This window comes from Sphaeramia orbicularis, chromosome 13 (assembly GCF_902148855.1).
Source record: "Sphaeramia orbicularis chromosome 13, fSphaOr1.1, whole genome shotgun sequence".
NCBI lineage: Eukaryota > Metazoa > Chordata > Actinopteri > Kurtiformes > Apogonidae > Sphaeramia > Sphaeramia orbicularis.
Genome location: NC_043969.1, coordinates 8,810,222 through 8,827,682, shown reverse-complemented (window position 1 = coordinate 8,827,682; position 17,461 = coordinate 8,810,222). Strand labels below are relative to the sequence as shown.

At 39.7% G+C, this 17,461-nt stretch overlaps 1 protein-coding gene across 5 annotated transcripts in view; it reads right to left on the bottom strand.

Moving 5' to 3' along the window:
- Positions 1-17,461, bottom strand: part of LOC115431493 (SPRY domain-containing SOCS box protein 4) — a 59,818-nt gene that overhangs the window by 15,747 nt on the left and 26,610 nt on the right. For 3 of the 5 annotated variants that reach the window (XM_030151889.1, XM_030151885.1, XM_030151887.1), the window contains one exon: positions 4,371-5,255. In XM_030151889.1, coding sequence (XP_030007749.1) covers positions 4,371-5,079 — 709 coding nt within the window. In that variant the 5' untranslated portion in view covers positions 5,080-5,255. Of the gene's footprint in view, positions 1-4,370; positions 5,256-6,896; positions 6,921-14,934; positions 15,185-17,461 lie in introns of those variants that run through there. The other 2 variants (XM_030151886.1, XM_030151888.1) reach the window with 2 other exon arrangements.

The following is a 17,461-nucleotide window of genomic DNA, read 5'->3' as shown; positions in this document are numbered from 1 at the left end:
AGTTAGCTTTAAATTTACTGACATTTTAGCATGAGGAGTACATTATTCATACTTACTGGAAAACTAACCTAAAACCAAAACAGTGACAATTCAACAAACCAAAGCAACTCTGCTCATCCAAATGCATGACAGATTCCTCAACTGTTCAGTCTTTTGCATCATGTGCATGTGGGCTGCTTAAACACATACACAACCCAACCTAATGTTCCCTGCTATGCGAGGCCAGACGCTGAGCTCAGAGCCACACTGGGACATGCTCCAGAATTCCTCCTCTCCTGGCTCCTGTCCACCTGCACACATACACACACGGCTCTCAGCCATGGACATGGTGTTCAGTCCTCACCGTCGGCACGCCCCCGGGCCCATTTCGGGTCTTTGCGTGTGCATGTGGGCTAGAGGTGGGGGTGGGGATGGGGGGTTGAGGAGAATTACACAAGCTGAGAGGCTGAGTTGACTGAGATGACTCTACTAGCTGAAACAATCACTTTTAACAGAAAGTGGAGGGTGCTGCAAAATACTGCATATGTACATCAAGAGGAAAAAAAAAAAAATTTAAGGTGCTATGCAGACTTATGGGGACTTAAGTGTGACACCATCATGTTTTGTTCTGTTGGGTTTCTGTAGAATTGACTTAGAGTCTGGTTTTGACCAACTCGATATATAAAATGTCAAGAGATAACTTTGTGATCTGGCGCTATATAAATAAAATTTGATTGATTGAGTGATTTAATTGGTTTCCCCTGTAAGTCGCTTTGGAAAAAAGCGTCTGCCAAATGCGTAAACATAAACATAAACATAAACATGTTTTCTCAGCTCTGTTATAATGCTCTGCAGAAGAATTTATGTTTTTTTAATGTTTACGTACTCTGCTGATTCACAGATCCTAGAGCTGAAAACTTGCAGCTACTAAAATTAAACTGTTGTAATCTGATGTTTGAAACACTTTCCAACTAGAAGGCTTCAGGTTCACAAGACTGCTTGGATTAACTGATAAAACAGCCATTTGTAGTAATATAGACTAATCACAATTATTACACAACAACCATTTAGCAATTATTTGAAACAGTCATCTCTACTAACCTGCATAAAAACATTTTGGTGAAGTCAACATGCAACAACAACAACATACACCAAGTTATTTCCACAGTTAATCGTATTTTGACTGATACCCCTTTGATGAAAACATTGCTTCTTCTGTTCCTTTCGGCTGTTCCCTTCAGGGGTCGCCACAGCGCATCATCTTCCTCCTTAATAAAAACATTACATTGAGTCCCATTCTACTTTGGCTTAGAGTTCAATGGAGAACTAACACTGTGGCATTTTATTTCACTTTTGTCTTGGTACAATATTTAAGCAGCTGGTTTTGTACAGTTTAGTATCATGTCACATCCGTTACGTTTAGTTTAAATTTTTTCATTTATTTTGCCCAATTTTATTACTAGGGATGTGCATCAGTAAGATTTCATCAATACTACTACTCTGATCAATGCGCACCTGGTAACATAACATTCTTATCAGTTCTTTTTTCAGTTTAGCTTTAGGATTCAAATTGTGAACAGAATTATTTGCTTTACTTTGTCATTTATAGTATGGACCTATATAATTAGTTTATTTTAGCAAGAAAGCGCAACGGCATTGTTTTGAACAAATCACTATCTGATTCTCATTTTATGATAATTGAGTGAAACAAGTATATATTATTTACTGTAAAAGAAAACAGTTTTTCCACTCATTTTAAATATAAAATTGAATACAGGACTGTCAGTGTTCTGATGATGTGGCGATTTTCCTACAGCCTCAAGATCTACAAAATGCTCCTGCTCTGAATCGACTGACAGAGCAGAGGATGCTCTAATCATTTCACATCAAATTTATAAACAGACTTAGAGCCAAACAACTTGTCACTGATCATATAATTCAGTAACTTGTGTTCTTATTTTGGCCCCAGGCTGCTAGCATACAGGTAAGCATCAAACTGTGCATTTCTCCACCTGTCCTTGGCCTGGCAGACTTTAAACAGGACTTTCTTCCCAGATTTGCAAAATTGTGTTGCTCTGTGTCTTTGAGTACCAAAGTTATTAAATTTCATGAGAAGTTCTCTGTGAAAATTGGCCGCCGTCTCTAGGGTGTGTGTGTGTGTGTGTGTGTGTGTGTGTGTGTGTTTGAGCTGCTTGGAGCTACAGTGTGTGGCAGAGAGTTGACCTGCCCCTCAGAGAACCAAACCCAGGTCTGATCTGGATTAAAAATCAAAAAATTGCATCAGACATCAACATCTGAGTCAGGCACGAAGTTGGTGAGAACTATTTGCTACAAAACTTCTATGTTGCTATAATACATGGGAGACTTATTTTTCTATTGCTCTTTCTTCAAAACAATTAGGAAAACCAATAACATCAGAGCTTATTGACACTGTGGTTTTTAATCATTTGGCTCCGGGGCCTGTTTAGTACTGGTTTCAGCACCCATCCCTAATCATTACTCACTTCAGGCTGGAGTCAGGCTGTCTGTAAGGCAATCAGTGCTGCCTGTCTGTAGATACAGTTAAAATGTAAATAGAGTTAAAATGATCAAATTTTTCAATAATGTTGAACATGACCCACCATGGTCATCCATAAATTTTGGGGATGAACGATCAAAGTTAAGGGTCACAGGATGAATTTGTTTAAAACATTATAAAGTTAGGATTGCATAGTATGCCCTGTAATGACTCACAACTTTTGTTGAGCATTAACATTTTTATGGATATAAATATGTGGCATGTTCTAGGGAAATGGAGTTAGATCATTTAAAGAGGAACCACGTGTGGGTTTGGGCAGTCTAGACAACAAAAGGAAACCAATGATAGAATTAAAAAGAATTCTAAATTCTATGTCATTATATGATCACTCTCCTTTAGGTGTATAATCATAATTAGATTTGTACAAAATTAGTGTCATAAAGTTAATAGCCTAGATAAGATTGCTAATTGTAATTATTTGGAAAACAATTGAGTGACATCTCAAATTTCAATACTGTGCCAGTCCAAATGCGTCATAAATGAAGATCTCTTAGCCATTATGCCTAGAAATTGCCAACAGAGTACTGTTGATTGAATCACGAGGCCAATGAAGATTCACACCTGTGGCTGACACACTTCAGCAGAGTAACTCGTTTTGACCTTTGCAGAAGAGTTTAGTGTGTTAAAAGACTGTATAAAACCTTCAAAGTACTAAAGCATGATAGTGGAAAACTATCTACAAATAGTAGAGGTCAGTTTCCCATTAGTAAACAAAGCAGCTGTCTCAGTCATCGTGTGCTTTTTGTTGAATCAGCGCAGGCAGAAATGTACACTGCTTATCTACTACTCTCTAAATGAAAAAATGTTTCTCACCATCAACATAAACTTAAAGCTTGTGTGATGAAAATAAGTTCTAATTGCCTCCATATCCAATGTTAAAAACCACAGTATTTTATTTACAACATTAAACCAATAGTGTCTTAAGCTTAGGTTTTTGTGGTTGACTTCGTCAGACAATTACAGCTTCAGTGCAGTGCTGACATCTTCATGACTAAAACAAATAGACTTTGTTGTGCAACTAGACACACATGACTGGTCACAGCCCATAACTGATGACTGTACACGCAGCCATGGCCCTGCTGATCCTTCCCTCAGTTTTTTCACTGGACCCGAGGTGGCTTTATATCTCATGCTGGGTCTTTGCAGCCTCAATGAACAGCTCTAAAAATAAAACCTATCCTTACTTTTAGCCATGACTGCATGTCTGCACGGTGAAAAATTGTCTACCACATCCACCTCTACACAATTCTGCAACAACACAAATAAACAGCAGCATGCACACAAGCTTGAGGCTTCATAATTGGAAAGCAATATGGTTGATATGAGTTACCAGATCCACATTTATAAAAGAAAATCAAGTGTGTGTGTGTGTATGTTTACAAAAAGTCAGGTTGAATTGTATCAACACCAGAAACAGCATATGAACCCATCTTGCACAGCTGATTCTGATAAAAGAGGGATCTGGTATGAAAGTGCACAGGGATAAATGTGTTTTGACAACAAACATAGTATCTGTTGCTAACGTATTCAGCAGAGCACAGGGATGTCTAGTTTAGGAAGACATCTGCTGTACAATTTCCTTTTTCAGGAAAGAATCTGTGTGGAAGTGGCTGCACTAAATGCTGTCTTTAAATGTAATGCAACATTGTGATAGCACATAAACACCAGGAGCAAATAGCAGGTGTTTAGGCTAATTGGAGAAGAGAGTAAAAATACGGCAAATGTAATTACTTTTGTCTCCATGTTTCGACTACCTGTAAGTGATTATAATTAGCAGTGCAACTTTTGTGTGTGTCAAGAGTATGTTACTTACGATCCAGTCCGTTGACGTATCGAATTGAAACTTCACAGTGGCCCCAAACAGCACTGACGATAGGATACAGTCTTCTGCCCTTTAACCCTCTGAAAGCAACACCGAGATACTGTCCATCTACCATGAAGCTCAGCGTGCCCTCGTCCATGTCTAGTATTACTGTCAGAGAGTCTGGAAGCACAAATGACTCATCTGGCTCGAGGAAACACGGATATGTCGGTGCCGATGTAGAAACAGGACGGTTTTTTCCGTCATGGTAAAGTCTGTTCCGACCCAGATCCCAGCCCCAGGATTCTGAGTCTGAGCCCACCAGGGCTGTGTAACCAACTGAATGTAAAGGTGCTTCGGCAGTGGCGACACCCACAACAGCATGGGTGCCTCTTTGTCTAGCTGGCCAGTGAATCCTCCAAACGTGGAGGCCCCTGGTGTAGCCCACCTTTCCACGGATACAGTCTGTGCTCTGTGCAACCGGGTGTCTGTGAAACGTCAGTTTATCATCTTCTTTAACAAAGACATTGAGGGACCGGTCATCAGGGTTCCAGGCGTGGCGGAGCTGAGTCTCAGGACTGGCTGGTGGCATGTCCAGAAGTAAGTCCAATCGGGGGGGCCGACAGAAGTCTGGGCCGCGCAGCTCGCGGCGCACAGGCCGATATGAAGGCTCCCCACGTACGTCCACTGATTTGATACTGCCTGAGATCTTCTGGCCCATGGTTGGGTGGGTCCAAGGGAAGAAGGGATAGAGGGGAGGGAAATGATGGACCAAGGGTGGAAATGAGGGGATCCTAAGTCTTGACGTTACCTCATGGGCGCTATGGCAACACAGTGGTTCCTGGTTAGAAAGATGCTGAACACAGACACTTTCTTCTGCCACAGGGAATTACACTCCTGAAACACACAAAAAAATAACCATTACATATACTGTATAAAAAATGTTTACCAAGGGATTTCCATGTGAGGTTATACAACTTGACTGGACAGTTCCTACTAGGTATGCAAATTATCAATTAATCCATTAATCATTAATTGGTTGACCTTATCGATCGATTAACGATTAACTGATAAGCAGCGATTTTCCTGAGAACCTGAATTTCTCTTTCGATAGGGTCTATAAGAAAGAAAGCTAAATACTGTTTATATACTTCATGAAAAAAGCATGTCATATTCCTTAATGACTGATTTATTGAACCATTAGATACAGTCAGTGTTTCCTGTGGAATTCATCTGTTGGTGTGGCAGTGTGGAACACGTGTGCATTTCGTCGGTGGGTGTGTGTGTGGGGGGGGTTACTCGGCCGCACAGGCACCAGGCGACGCGTAAGTGTTTGTTGGTAACCGCGCGCGTGCGTGACTTTGTCTTACTTATAATACTATTGGAGTACAGGGCGGTGCAGTCCGTGCCCCCGCAGAAGTGAAAGCGAAACTTTTCGCTCATTTCCCTACCTCCTGAAGCTTCGCAAACTTTAATTTGCCCCCTGCTTTTTCCCATTTCCACCAGGGTGACCGCAGGACATATTGTTCAACATACCTGTGAACACCAGATCAGGAGTCTGGAGGATGTTTTCAACTTCTGTCTCACTGACCACGGACTAGACCAACCTCCAGGGAAAACGCTCCGATCCGATACTGACCCCACATTTGTGCATGTATTTAGTTGGGGGTGCACCACTCCCACAAACAGACGGCTGGTCTGTGTTTGGCTCCACCATGTCCCTAAAGCCATTCTAACTCATCAACATCATGATCCGGTTCGATGACCGGCTATCCCAGCCGCAGCGCGGACAAACCGGCAGCCTTCGGACAGGTGTGGACAGGTGGACAAGGGCAATTAACCAACAATTAATAATTTAATCAAGCAAATTCTTATCAACAATTAATCGATAATTGATTAGTTGTTTCCATCCCTAGTTCCTACATTTTCTTACATCCCTCTGATGTGCAAATACATCTGTTTTTTCCACTCATATAATAAAAGAACTTCCAAACTATTTATCAGTTCTACCAACAAATACAAATTAAAATCACTGAACTTGCCTAAATTTGCCTCTTGCGCAAAGCTTGTGGTTTGATGCAGGCGTAGATATCATTCTAAGAAAAAAAAAAAGTTGTTTGTACAGTACAATGAAATCATGTAAACCCCACAGTGATAAAATACCTATACACTTGAGAAGAATTTGTTGAAACTTGCTGACCTGCTGTGAATGCAGTCATGCAGTATGCCCTCCCACTTTGTATCCACTACGTTCTCCACCAAGCAAATGTGATGTAATACATATTTTATAAGTTTCGAAAGAAAATGTAATGTACACGCGGAGCTTTCACAGGAAGCAGACTACAAGCTTTAATCTACTGACTGGATTCCAAACACAGATGCACAACTTTCCCTATATTCCTGCTTCAGAGAAGCTGCTCAGTATCACTCATTCACATAATCCCTTCAGCGTTGTTTGTCTTACACCCCTATAGTTTCTCAGTAAAAGGCTCCACATGATTCTTTCAGGGAAAGTACAGAACAGTAACTTGTACTGACCCACCAGGGGAGGCCTGAGTCAGACGTCTCACACGGCGGGGACACATACATGTGTGTGAAAGACAGAGGCACTTGGAGAGGACCGAGAACTGAAACGACATTTTTCAGTAACAATATGATGTTAAAGATATAGGGGAGGGGAGTAAGTCATTGAGTGGATTGTTATATTTTTTTTAGTATTATTTTTGCTTTCACTCTTGCCAAGTGAAAAAAGGTTCACGTAAACAAAAAAGAAAGAAACTATTTATCATAGTAAAATCTTAAAAAAATAGGACCAATGGCCCATCAGATCTGGATCCAAATAATTTCCCTAACTTTTGTTGACATGATCATAAAGAAGCTGTATACCAAGTTTGAAGTCAATCGTAATTGTAGTTTTGGAGAAGAAGACCATTGAAATTTTTGTAACGGACGACGACGACAGACGACGATGAACGACAGACGACGAATGACAGACGATGCCGACGGAGACCACATGACGACAATAGCTTATGGCCTGTCGGCCGATAAGCTAAAAAAAGCACACACACACACCAGCAAACTTGCATTGCACTTGACAGTTTTACTCAAAAAAAAAAATTAAATGGAATGAAAGATAATGAATCGGTAGAGTCAGCAAAGCTCCCACAAACAAAAACGCATAAGTCACTACTGAACATACACAATTACCATCAAAAATCATTTGCAAGGCACTTTCTTATTACTGTCATCCATGAGCAGTGACAAGCTCTCCCTCCATTTCCATTTTAATTACTTTGTACCACAAAAGAAGATGCATGGAAAAATTCCAGGACAAATGAATGGACCATTTATCATGTGACATAACACAATCATACACAAAGAGATTTTAATCAGAGTGACTAGTGGGCCCTCAGATGGCATTTCCAAATGGGTGTGTGCGCTTACAATATAACACATATAAATGTATATTAGTCATGCACACACAGAACTTGCTGACAGTTTCTCGTGCACCAACCATCAGTGGGCTGAAACACTGACATGACAAACCAGGGAGAGATGATTCATGAACACCAGGAGGGGCACGCCGGAAAAGAATCGACTGTGTTTCAGAGTGGCCAATTAATCTCACTCAGCGATAAACACAGCTGTCTGCACTTCAACCACTATGGCCACGAGCAGTTCACACATTTCTAAATTATAGTTCATCTGTCTGGTATCCGGAAAATTATATCCATGATATCTCCATCAAATATCTATTACTACATCAAGTTGTGGAGAACAGGAATGGTTCTCAGCCTGTGCTTTCTGCAGTTATATTACATGACTATCTTAATAGGAAGTTCTTTGCATGAACAAGAAAAAAAAAATATTTCAACTTCACAGTCAAATTCAGATAATAGAATAAAAACTGTCAAAATGTTCTAGCTGCATCAACAACCATGCACTTGAGCCACACCACAGAGAGATGTTCCCCTGTCAGCCGTATGAAAAATTACCCTTTGGGAATATTTGAAGCCATCCACATGGAGCTCCTGGCACCTGAAAGACACTTCTAGCTGGTGAATATCAAATTTCAAATCAATTTTAACCCTGTGCTTGAACAAAAGTGCCACCTATGCCCTCCCATTTACGGAGCTGCCCAGAGCAATCAGCCATCTCAACAAATCCAGCACGGGCCGCTACACAATAAAACAAAAACAAACAAACAAACAAAAAAAACATACAATACATTCTACTTTCTTATCCCCCTGCAAGTAATCATCAGGTCAGCACGTGGAACAAATAATGAATACATGAGTATGCAAACTCTACAGAGAATTGATTCTCATATGATAATTTCTTGCAAGACATTCCCAATCGAAATCATGATCACTTTAACACCATGTCAACAGTTATATCAACTGACATTTATAACAGACTAGATTCAATCAACACACATACCAGCAGTGAAGGAGATCTGGAAAATAAAGAATTTCACTGACTGAAATTGCAGATATAGAAAAAAAAGGAGACATAACCAATGAGTTGTGATGGGCTTGTGAATTAAAAAAAAAAAAAAAAAAAAAAAAAGCAGGAATGAGATGCAGAATATAACCTGACCTCAGTTCAGTTCAAGTGGAAGTGTTACCATGCCTCCACCACTTAAAAGAACAGAGGTGACCTAAATCAGTTCAGATGGGATGCACCAAGTTGATGGGACTGTTTAAAATGCAACTTGTCAAAAGTACATAGCTCAAATTTGTAATGTAGAGTAACTAAAGCAGTGAGTGACAAGAACAAGTCTGCTGGTAATGTGAAAGCCATTGTTAGCATATCAAACATACACAGCTAGTCTAAACACAAGTGACCCCAACAAACCAAAACACACAGTCTAACCTACACATAGACATGACTCTTAAGGGGGTACACTACCTTTTGTTCCATAAAAGACAAACCAAGTTTAATGTATTCTTATAGGGATGAATAAATGGGCAGACAAAGTTCACAAATATACATGCAGAATGCAGTTACTGAAACATTTCCACACACTAGGGATTAGGGTTGCAAGATTCTGGCAAAAATGTGAATCACGATTCTTTTGCTTAAAATGGAGATCACGGTTCTCTGGCACGATTTTTTCACAAAATGTTTATTGCACTGCTGTCAAGGAAAATGGGTTCTTTTACCTCTGATCCGTGTCTTTCATATTACTCTGCAAGTAGTCCGGTCACTTCTGCAGTGTTTGCTGTGGAATTGATCTGTTGGTGTGGCTGTGTGTAATGGGTGGGTGGTTTGTACGTGCGCGGTACGGCAGGGGGTACGTGCGCATGTGTTTCGGTTGGTGGGGGTGGGGCTCGGCCACATGCACGCAGTTCGGTCGGGAGGAGGGTGCATGTGCGTGCGTTTCACGGTTCTGAGTTTGTGGGCATTTGTTTGTAATGCAGCTGTGAAATAAAATGCTTAAGAGTCATCCGTGTTTAGAAACGAGATCGCATTCATATGTGAATGGAGATTGTGATCTTTTAACGATTAATTGTGCAGCCCTACTAGGGATGCACCGATACCACTTTTTTCCAAACCAAGTACAAGTACTTACATTTGATTACTTGCCGATACTGAGTACCGATACGAGTACTTAAAAATACCATTACAGTTCTTAGTTACTTTTGAAAATGTGCTTTATTGTCATTGTCATTAGTCTGACTGTAACAAAGTGCTGTTACTGACATTTAATGCTTTGGAATGAGCACTTCTCAAACTACCAGAGGGTGCCACTTTTAATTATCCATACTTGCCAAATGCCATTAAGAACAGTAAAGTTTTTTGTGAAGAAGAAGAAAGTCAGTAATAAAAATGGCGACAACAGAGGAAGTAATACTAATGTGGATGCTAATGTTGATATTGATGAGTGTAGTTGTCATAAATATGTCAGCTGTTTTTCACTAACTCACACAATTGCTCTTTGAAAACACCCGCTACCTCCACGGTTCCCGGTGGTACTGCTTCTCCGACTGGGTATGCGCAGAGCCTTATTTATAAGATAATATGATGATCTTTATACGGCTCTGGGTACACATCTGCTAGCTCCCAGAAAACTGTCAGAATTACGCACAGAATGTATACAGAGGACGGACAATATGCTCCATCTGTATCCATCTGTGTCTTTAATGTAACTTATAGTCAGCGTTACTTTTCTCACTCATTTATTGTGAAAAATCTCCACACTGCTGACATTACCCCTCTGCCATGTACCTGCTGTACTGAGGTGAACATCACGATGCCGTCAAGTGGCATCAGTGTGTTTGTATCGGAGCACTTTTACGAGTAGGAGTATTAGTACACGCACTCAGTATCGGACCAATACTGGCATCGGTGCATCTCTAACACACTAAAACTTCATGTGTACATTTCAGTTGTTTTTACAATGAACGAAAATACAATACCTGACTACTATTTAGCCAGTGCTTTTATAAATAGTAATCAAAACAACTCAAACTGGAATTTAAGAGATGCATCCTGTGTCTCTCATTACTCCCCATTTCCCATTCCTCCTTGAGCCCATTATGGGCCATAACACTTTGCTACCTCTTGCTTTCATTTTCTTTTACATCATTCAATTACAAGGCAAGTTAAAAGAAACGCAGTCTCCAGTGATAACTTAAGGATGCCGATAACAGCTTAAGGGGGAAAGACAGCCACAGAGATACGCATTATATTTCAAGGTTAGTGCTCTTTGTCAGACAGCTTTTTGTCTACAAGCAAAATAAAAAGGATCTGACAACACCAAACGCAGAGCTAGACAGAAAACTACACTGTGGGTTGAAACTTTGTCTGACTTTTCTCATTTATATTCTGAGCAAATAACAAGTCTGGTATGTCATTACAGATTCAGGTTGTGTGAAAATAGTCTCTATGATATTTTTTTTTCCTTTTGTCTTTCTGCAATAGTGGAGGTTATTTTTTTAACTATAAGCTTATACTAATGACTACCTTTCCCCTGTAATATGCACTAAATGTATATGTCCAGGCCAGAGGTGAGCAGGTCTTTGTTAGATGTATTGGCACTTGTGTTTTGAGTTGGATAGAAGGTGCCTTTATACTCAATGTCCAAATGAAAAATCAACAATGAGAAACCAGTAATATGATTGCTGCTACACCATGTCTAAGCAATGATGAAGAATGAAATGATATGGAATATCCTCTCTACGGTCAAAACTCTGAAACATTTCAGCACTGATAATGTTATTCTGTCCCATATGTTAACATTTTTGGCCTTTTGTGTCTTTATTATATAATCTAGATAAAGAGAGTATGTGAATGACATGCAGGAAACAGCCTGGAACCAAACCTGAGATTCTGTGATAAGGCCTTAGTCAAATACATTTACAATTTAATCAATGAGCTTGTTTACATGACAATAAAAATCCGATAACTGTGAGTAATCAGATAATTGGAATAATCTGATCTGACACATTTACATGCACTTAAGAAATGTGATAATCAAAATCCTGGTTCAGTCCATTATCGGATTTCTTTCGGAGTACGTATGTATATAGTGATGGTAGACTGACACTTCCTGTTATCGTCTTGTTTCACAATGTAACTTCCACTTTCTACGATTTTAATTGTTTTTACACATGCGCAGATGTAAAAGAACTAAATAAATCAGATAAACTAGTATACATGCAGGAAGACATGGGAGTAATTGAGAGAAATCCAGGTGTGTTAATCCAGTTTCTCTTAATCAGATTACTGCTGTTATTTTATAAAATATATCAGATTATGCCATTTACACAATCACTTGAATTATCTGATAACTCTAGAAATCAGATAATGATCGAAGTATTAGTGTGCATTTAATAGGCTCAGTGTCAGCTTATATAGTAAGTTTTTGCACTCAGTTCAGTTTTTAAAAATTATGGTCCATTCCTAGTTAAAGTTAAGTGTTAATCATCTAGTTACAGGGTTCCTACAGGTTTCTTCAAGTTAAATTTAAGACCTTTTTAAGACTACCTCGGTGCGAATTTAATGCCCATTTCAAAAACATTTCTAAAGTCAACTTTCTTGGGTGACATGTGCATGTCTGACAGCAGCACGTGTGCTGGGCTGAATGTTCTGTGATCATTTCTCACCGGGAGCTGCAAAGTTAGCAATAATTGGTTCCTAATTTCAATATAAAATGTCGGGTTGGAACGGGTGGAACTGAGTCAACTAACGTTACTTTCTTTGCAGTTTGGACATTTAACAGACTCATTTAAACAAAACACAATGAACAAGTTCATGGCAACATAACTTAAGACCTACCATATCAAATTTAATACCTTTTGAAGACAGTTTGTAAATTCAAGACTTTTAAGACTTTTTAAGACCTGCGGGAACCCTGAGTTGCTTATCACACATGCACAATACTGACTTCTAGTCAGATTAAATAAATACCTAACTAAAGAAATTACTACATCTGAAGCACTGAACTAGTGAAAGTGATGTATCGAATTTTAATATGAGGAAATTGATAACAAAAACACAACCACAAAGAAAAAAAGTTGAGACAGTGGAAAACACTAACGTGAGACTAGGGATGTAACGATATGAAAATTTCATATCACGGTTATGGTGACCAAAATTATCACGGTTATCATTATTATCACAGTATTGTTGAAATCTGCTCAAAATGTTCAAAAAGTACTTATACACACACTGAAATAATGTAAACAAGTTATATTTTGAAAAAAAAAAACAAAGAAATAACATGCACAATGTACTTTCTGTGGCAGAAACACTGAAATATTAACATGTAAATATCAAACATACAAATGTGCATTAAAGATGGCACCTTGTGACCCTAAGAGATATCTGCACTAGGGGTGGGAATTAAAAGGATTTCATCAATATCAATGCCATTGTCGATTCTGCTTACCAATCCAATTCCTTATCAATTATCCTATCGATTCCTGATTGTTTTTTTGAGTGGGATAAAAAAGTAGTTGGACAGGTCATAGTGGAGCTTGTTTGACCATTTTCCATATCAAATCAGTCACAATGTCACACATATACACCATTGTACACACACAAAAAGAAAGTGAAACACAATCATATTTCCCTGAACTGTTAAATGAACAAATGTAAATATGCTGAAAGAATGGGGATTTTAAAACATGTTAGGGTGATCTGCTTCTCCAGGAAATGAGCAGTATCACCATGATTTTCAAAGTGCGGTAATCAAACACAGTTAACATGATGATTAGAATTTAAACGGTAATACTAAGTGTTGGTAATCATTATATCCCTAAGTGAGACAGTGATATAATTTTATTTTATGACTTGTATTTTGTTGACAGTATCAACATGGCATATATATCCAAAAATATTGAGACAGGTCACTTTAGGGTTAATAATGAGTTCAAATAAATAATCTGAATCAAGTGACTGTAATCATGATGTACCACTAAAGGAAAATCCAAGCTCTTCAGGAGCAAAGATTTCTAAAAACAATGTTTCTCTCTGACAGAACGTAAAACATCTAAGAAATACAAATGTTGTTTAGTTTATAACAGAGCAAAAGTTCAAGCCTAAAATGAATGCTGTGATCTATAATCTCTCAGGATTAGTGTGGCAAACCTTCATCAGGCCCTATAATAAAAAGTTACATCCACTAATGCTTGGTCAACCTTTACTGTGCCAAAAGGAATCCTGATGTTAACCGTACCTAGAAGCCTATGTCAACTTATCTGGGTTCTGAGGGCTCTGGGCTATGTCACCATGGACTCCAGACCAGATAGTTACCAGCAACAAGCCAAAAAGCCAGGTCTGACAGTCTGAGTCATTGCCATTGACAAAGGCCATTTACACCTCTGCCGACACCATTAATGCTGAGAAGTACTTTGAGATGCTGCCCACATCCCTACTTAGGACTACCCAGCTCAGACTTCCAGGTTAGGCCAAATGTAATTATGAGTCAGGACTCAACGGGTCTGTGTAGCAGCAGTGTAACAAAACACTCAGTCTTTTATCATGTATCACTCTCCAAACCTCTAAGTTATCCACAGTGAAATGCTACTCGAAAGTTCAGTCATGCTGCAGGACCAAGAGCTGATTAAATAGTATTCCAGGATAAGTCTTTTTATGAAGCTTGTTTATGAGACATGTTAATACCCAAATAAATAAAGACGGATAAAGTTTGATAAGCAGGCAGTATAGTTGATTTGGGCTGATTTCACTAACCATTTTTATTTCAGCTGAGTTGAAATATTAAGTATCAAACCTAACTAATACTTGAGCTACATTAACATCTATACATGAAGACAGGTTCTCTGGATGGGAAATTTTAAACTTAATAACAGCTTTGTACAATATTTACCTTTCACTCAAAATAAAGAAATGAAACCCAAATGTATTCCCATTTGCGACACAATGATAACATACAGACACTTCAGAGAGGCTGAAGTACAAAAACCAAGACTTTTGGAAAAGATGGCAAGGGATTCGTCTACAGCAGTCTTCCCAACAGAGACGAGAAAACCCTAGAAAATATCTGAAAGCAGTAAAAGCAAGAGGTCAAGAGACAGAAGTGGTCTGTGTGAGAGGACAAGACTCTTACCATGAAAGCATTTCTCTAAACAGTCAGGCGGCACTCACACAGCAATGTGAACATGCAGTCACAGCAGCCAAGTAGAAGAGTGGGAATACTTGCGCCTCAGTCTTTAGTCCAAATTGAGGTCAGCACACAGTCAACAGCCAGACGAGAGTGGGACAGAGCAGAAACAGACAGAAACATAGTGTGTGCGTTTGTGTATGATGGTAAGTCAGTGAGTTCCTGCTTGTGACGCGAGGATGGGGAAAAACAGCCTGGCTCCAGTTTCCAGCTAAGACAGGAAAACAGCTGCTAGAGGGAGGAGGGAACAGAGGGGAAGATAGAGAGGGAGGGAGAAGAGGAGGGCTTAGTGTGGAGCGCGCTCAAAGTCTTTCCCAAGCATTACAAAACCACCCACTCTCGCAGATGCATTGACTGTATGCCTCAAGAAAACAGTGGAAAGAAATGTGGACACACGCACACACATTTGCAGATTAACAGCTCATTTCCACTTTGTTCTGCTGAAATTAGTCAGATTCTTGGCCAGTCAAAAAGAGTGTCTAAGAAAGCAACAGCCTTTTACAAGTCTGTCATGTACCCAAATCTAACATTAAAAGTAACTCAAGATCAAGATCTAACACGAGTTGTATTGAGTGGATCAGCAATATTCTGGTTAGAGGGGGGCAAGGGGGGGTTAGGCGATAATGGCATATAAACGTTATCAACTTGGAAGCCTCGCTGACCATATTCTCATTAATGAACAGCAGGGATCAAATGCATTTCTTATGTATAGTGTCTTGTCCCCCAGCTAACTGCAAAGACAATTCTACTGTCCTCTGCTCAGTTTACCTCTAGAGTCTGAGCTGGGAATAGGGTCACACCTGAGTAAATGGTGTTCAGGAATCCCAAAACTAGTTCCCCAGTAAAACCAGGACAAAAACACTGCTTAAGAGGGGACTGCTGTTGCATGCATCTGGTTTTAGGTACTTGTGAGATGATATAATACAATTTAATGTAGGTCATTTTACAGTCTTGATAGTAGAATCTGTTCACCACAACTACAGTGGTGTTGTCTGTCAAGAAGAAAATGTGTTTTATTAAACAAACAGGAACTCCGGAAGTCCAACTTGGCAAGCGGGCAAGCTGTCATACATGCCTGTCAATCAGAAGGCAGACATGGCAGACACCTAAGTCTTCTTTTTGACCTACGATCTTATTAATGGAACAATAATTTTAAGATGGAGCTCCAGATCACTTACAGGTTCCAAATGAAACATATGAGACCTGAATGACTCTTGGAAAAAAAAAATATATTGACTTAGTATTTTTAGTGTAAAGTTCAATGTCCGTTGGAGCCAGGGATTTTTGGAGCCAATCCCAGTAGTCGTTAGTGGTATTAAAACAGATACTTCCACATCGGCTTCGTCTGAGCTGAGGTCCTTACCCCTGGGTCATAAGGGTGGAGACCACGTTCTCTGAAATCAAACTGTTTACCCTTCAGGTGTAAATTGTTTTGTACTTCTACATTACAGTTGACTTTAATTGTTCAGTAAAACTAAACTGAGCAGTGTAGCAGGATTCTGTAAGGCATTTTGATTTAAAAATGTTTATACACAATAAACTCAGTTATGACAAGGTGCCCCTCCCAAGTCTTACTTGTCTTCTTGACTCTGACACCATCCCCCGCTCTCTACCTCCATGCTTCTCTCCCTCTCATCTTTCTCCCCTGGGAGACAAGAAAGCCCTTTCTCTTTCCTAGTTACCCCCTCCACAGTGATCTCACAACAGCATTACTCTTAGCATGCATGCACTCTTCAGTGTTAGGAGTGTTCTATGCTGAATTCTGCATACATAATGCAATAAGACTTGCTCAAATTAACTCTAGCAACAAAACCACACTGGAGCATTCACTGTACAAAAAATGCACACTCACCACATTCATAACAGAGTCAAGAACACCCACCCACGCTGAAGGCTGTGGCTGCATGCAGCAGGACCGCCTTGTTTTGATGTGGTTTAGTGTATTGATAGGAGTGCAGCAAGAAGCTGAATGACCTTAACTAGGGTTCAGGAAGAGTGGGCCAGAACTAAACACAACAGACATTAGGGATCAGTACTGAATTCTGTACTTTTGTTGATACTGACCGAATTCTGTCGGTATTACAGAGTGTTGATTCAAGTAAAGTCAAACAGTACCGCATTTCGGTACTTGAATGCATCCTTGCATTGTGTGTGTCAAGGAAAGAGTGATGGAGTGTCTGCCTGATGCGACGATGGCAATGAACGCACGAGAGTGTGATTAAGTCAGTGGCGGCATGATGATAATAGCAAGTGTGGCAGATAGAAAGCATTTGAGGGTGTGGCTCCACTCTGCTAAACTTGATACAGACTCAGCTCGTTGAAATATCTGTAATGCTAAATGTAAATGTAAAGCCAGCTACAGCAACACCTCAAACCTGAGGAAACAGTCAAACATAATATACACCTGAAGGCTGAGGAATGTACAATGTTCGAAAGCCCCAAAGGAGCACAGGCTATGACTCCCGCACCAGGC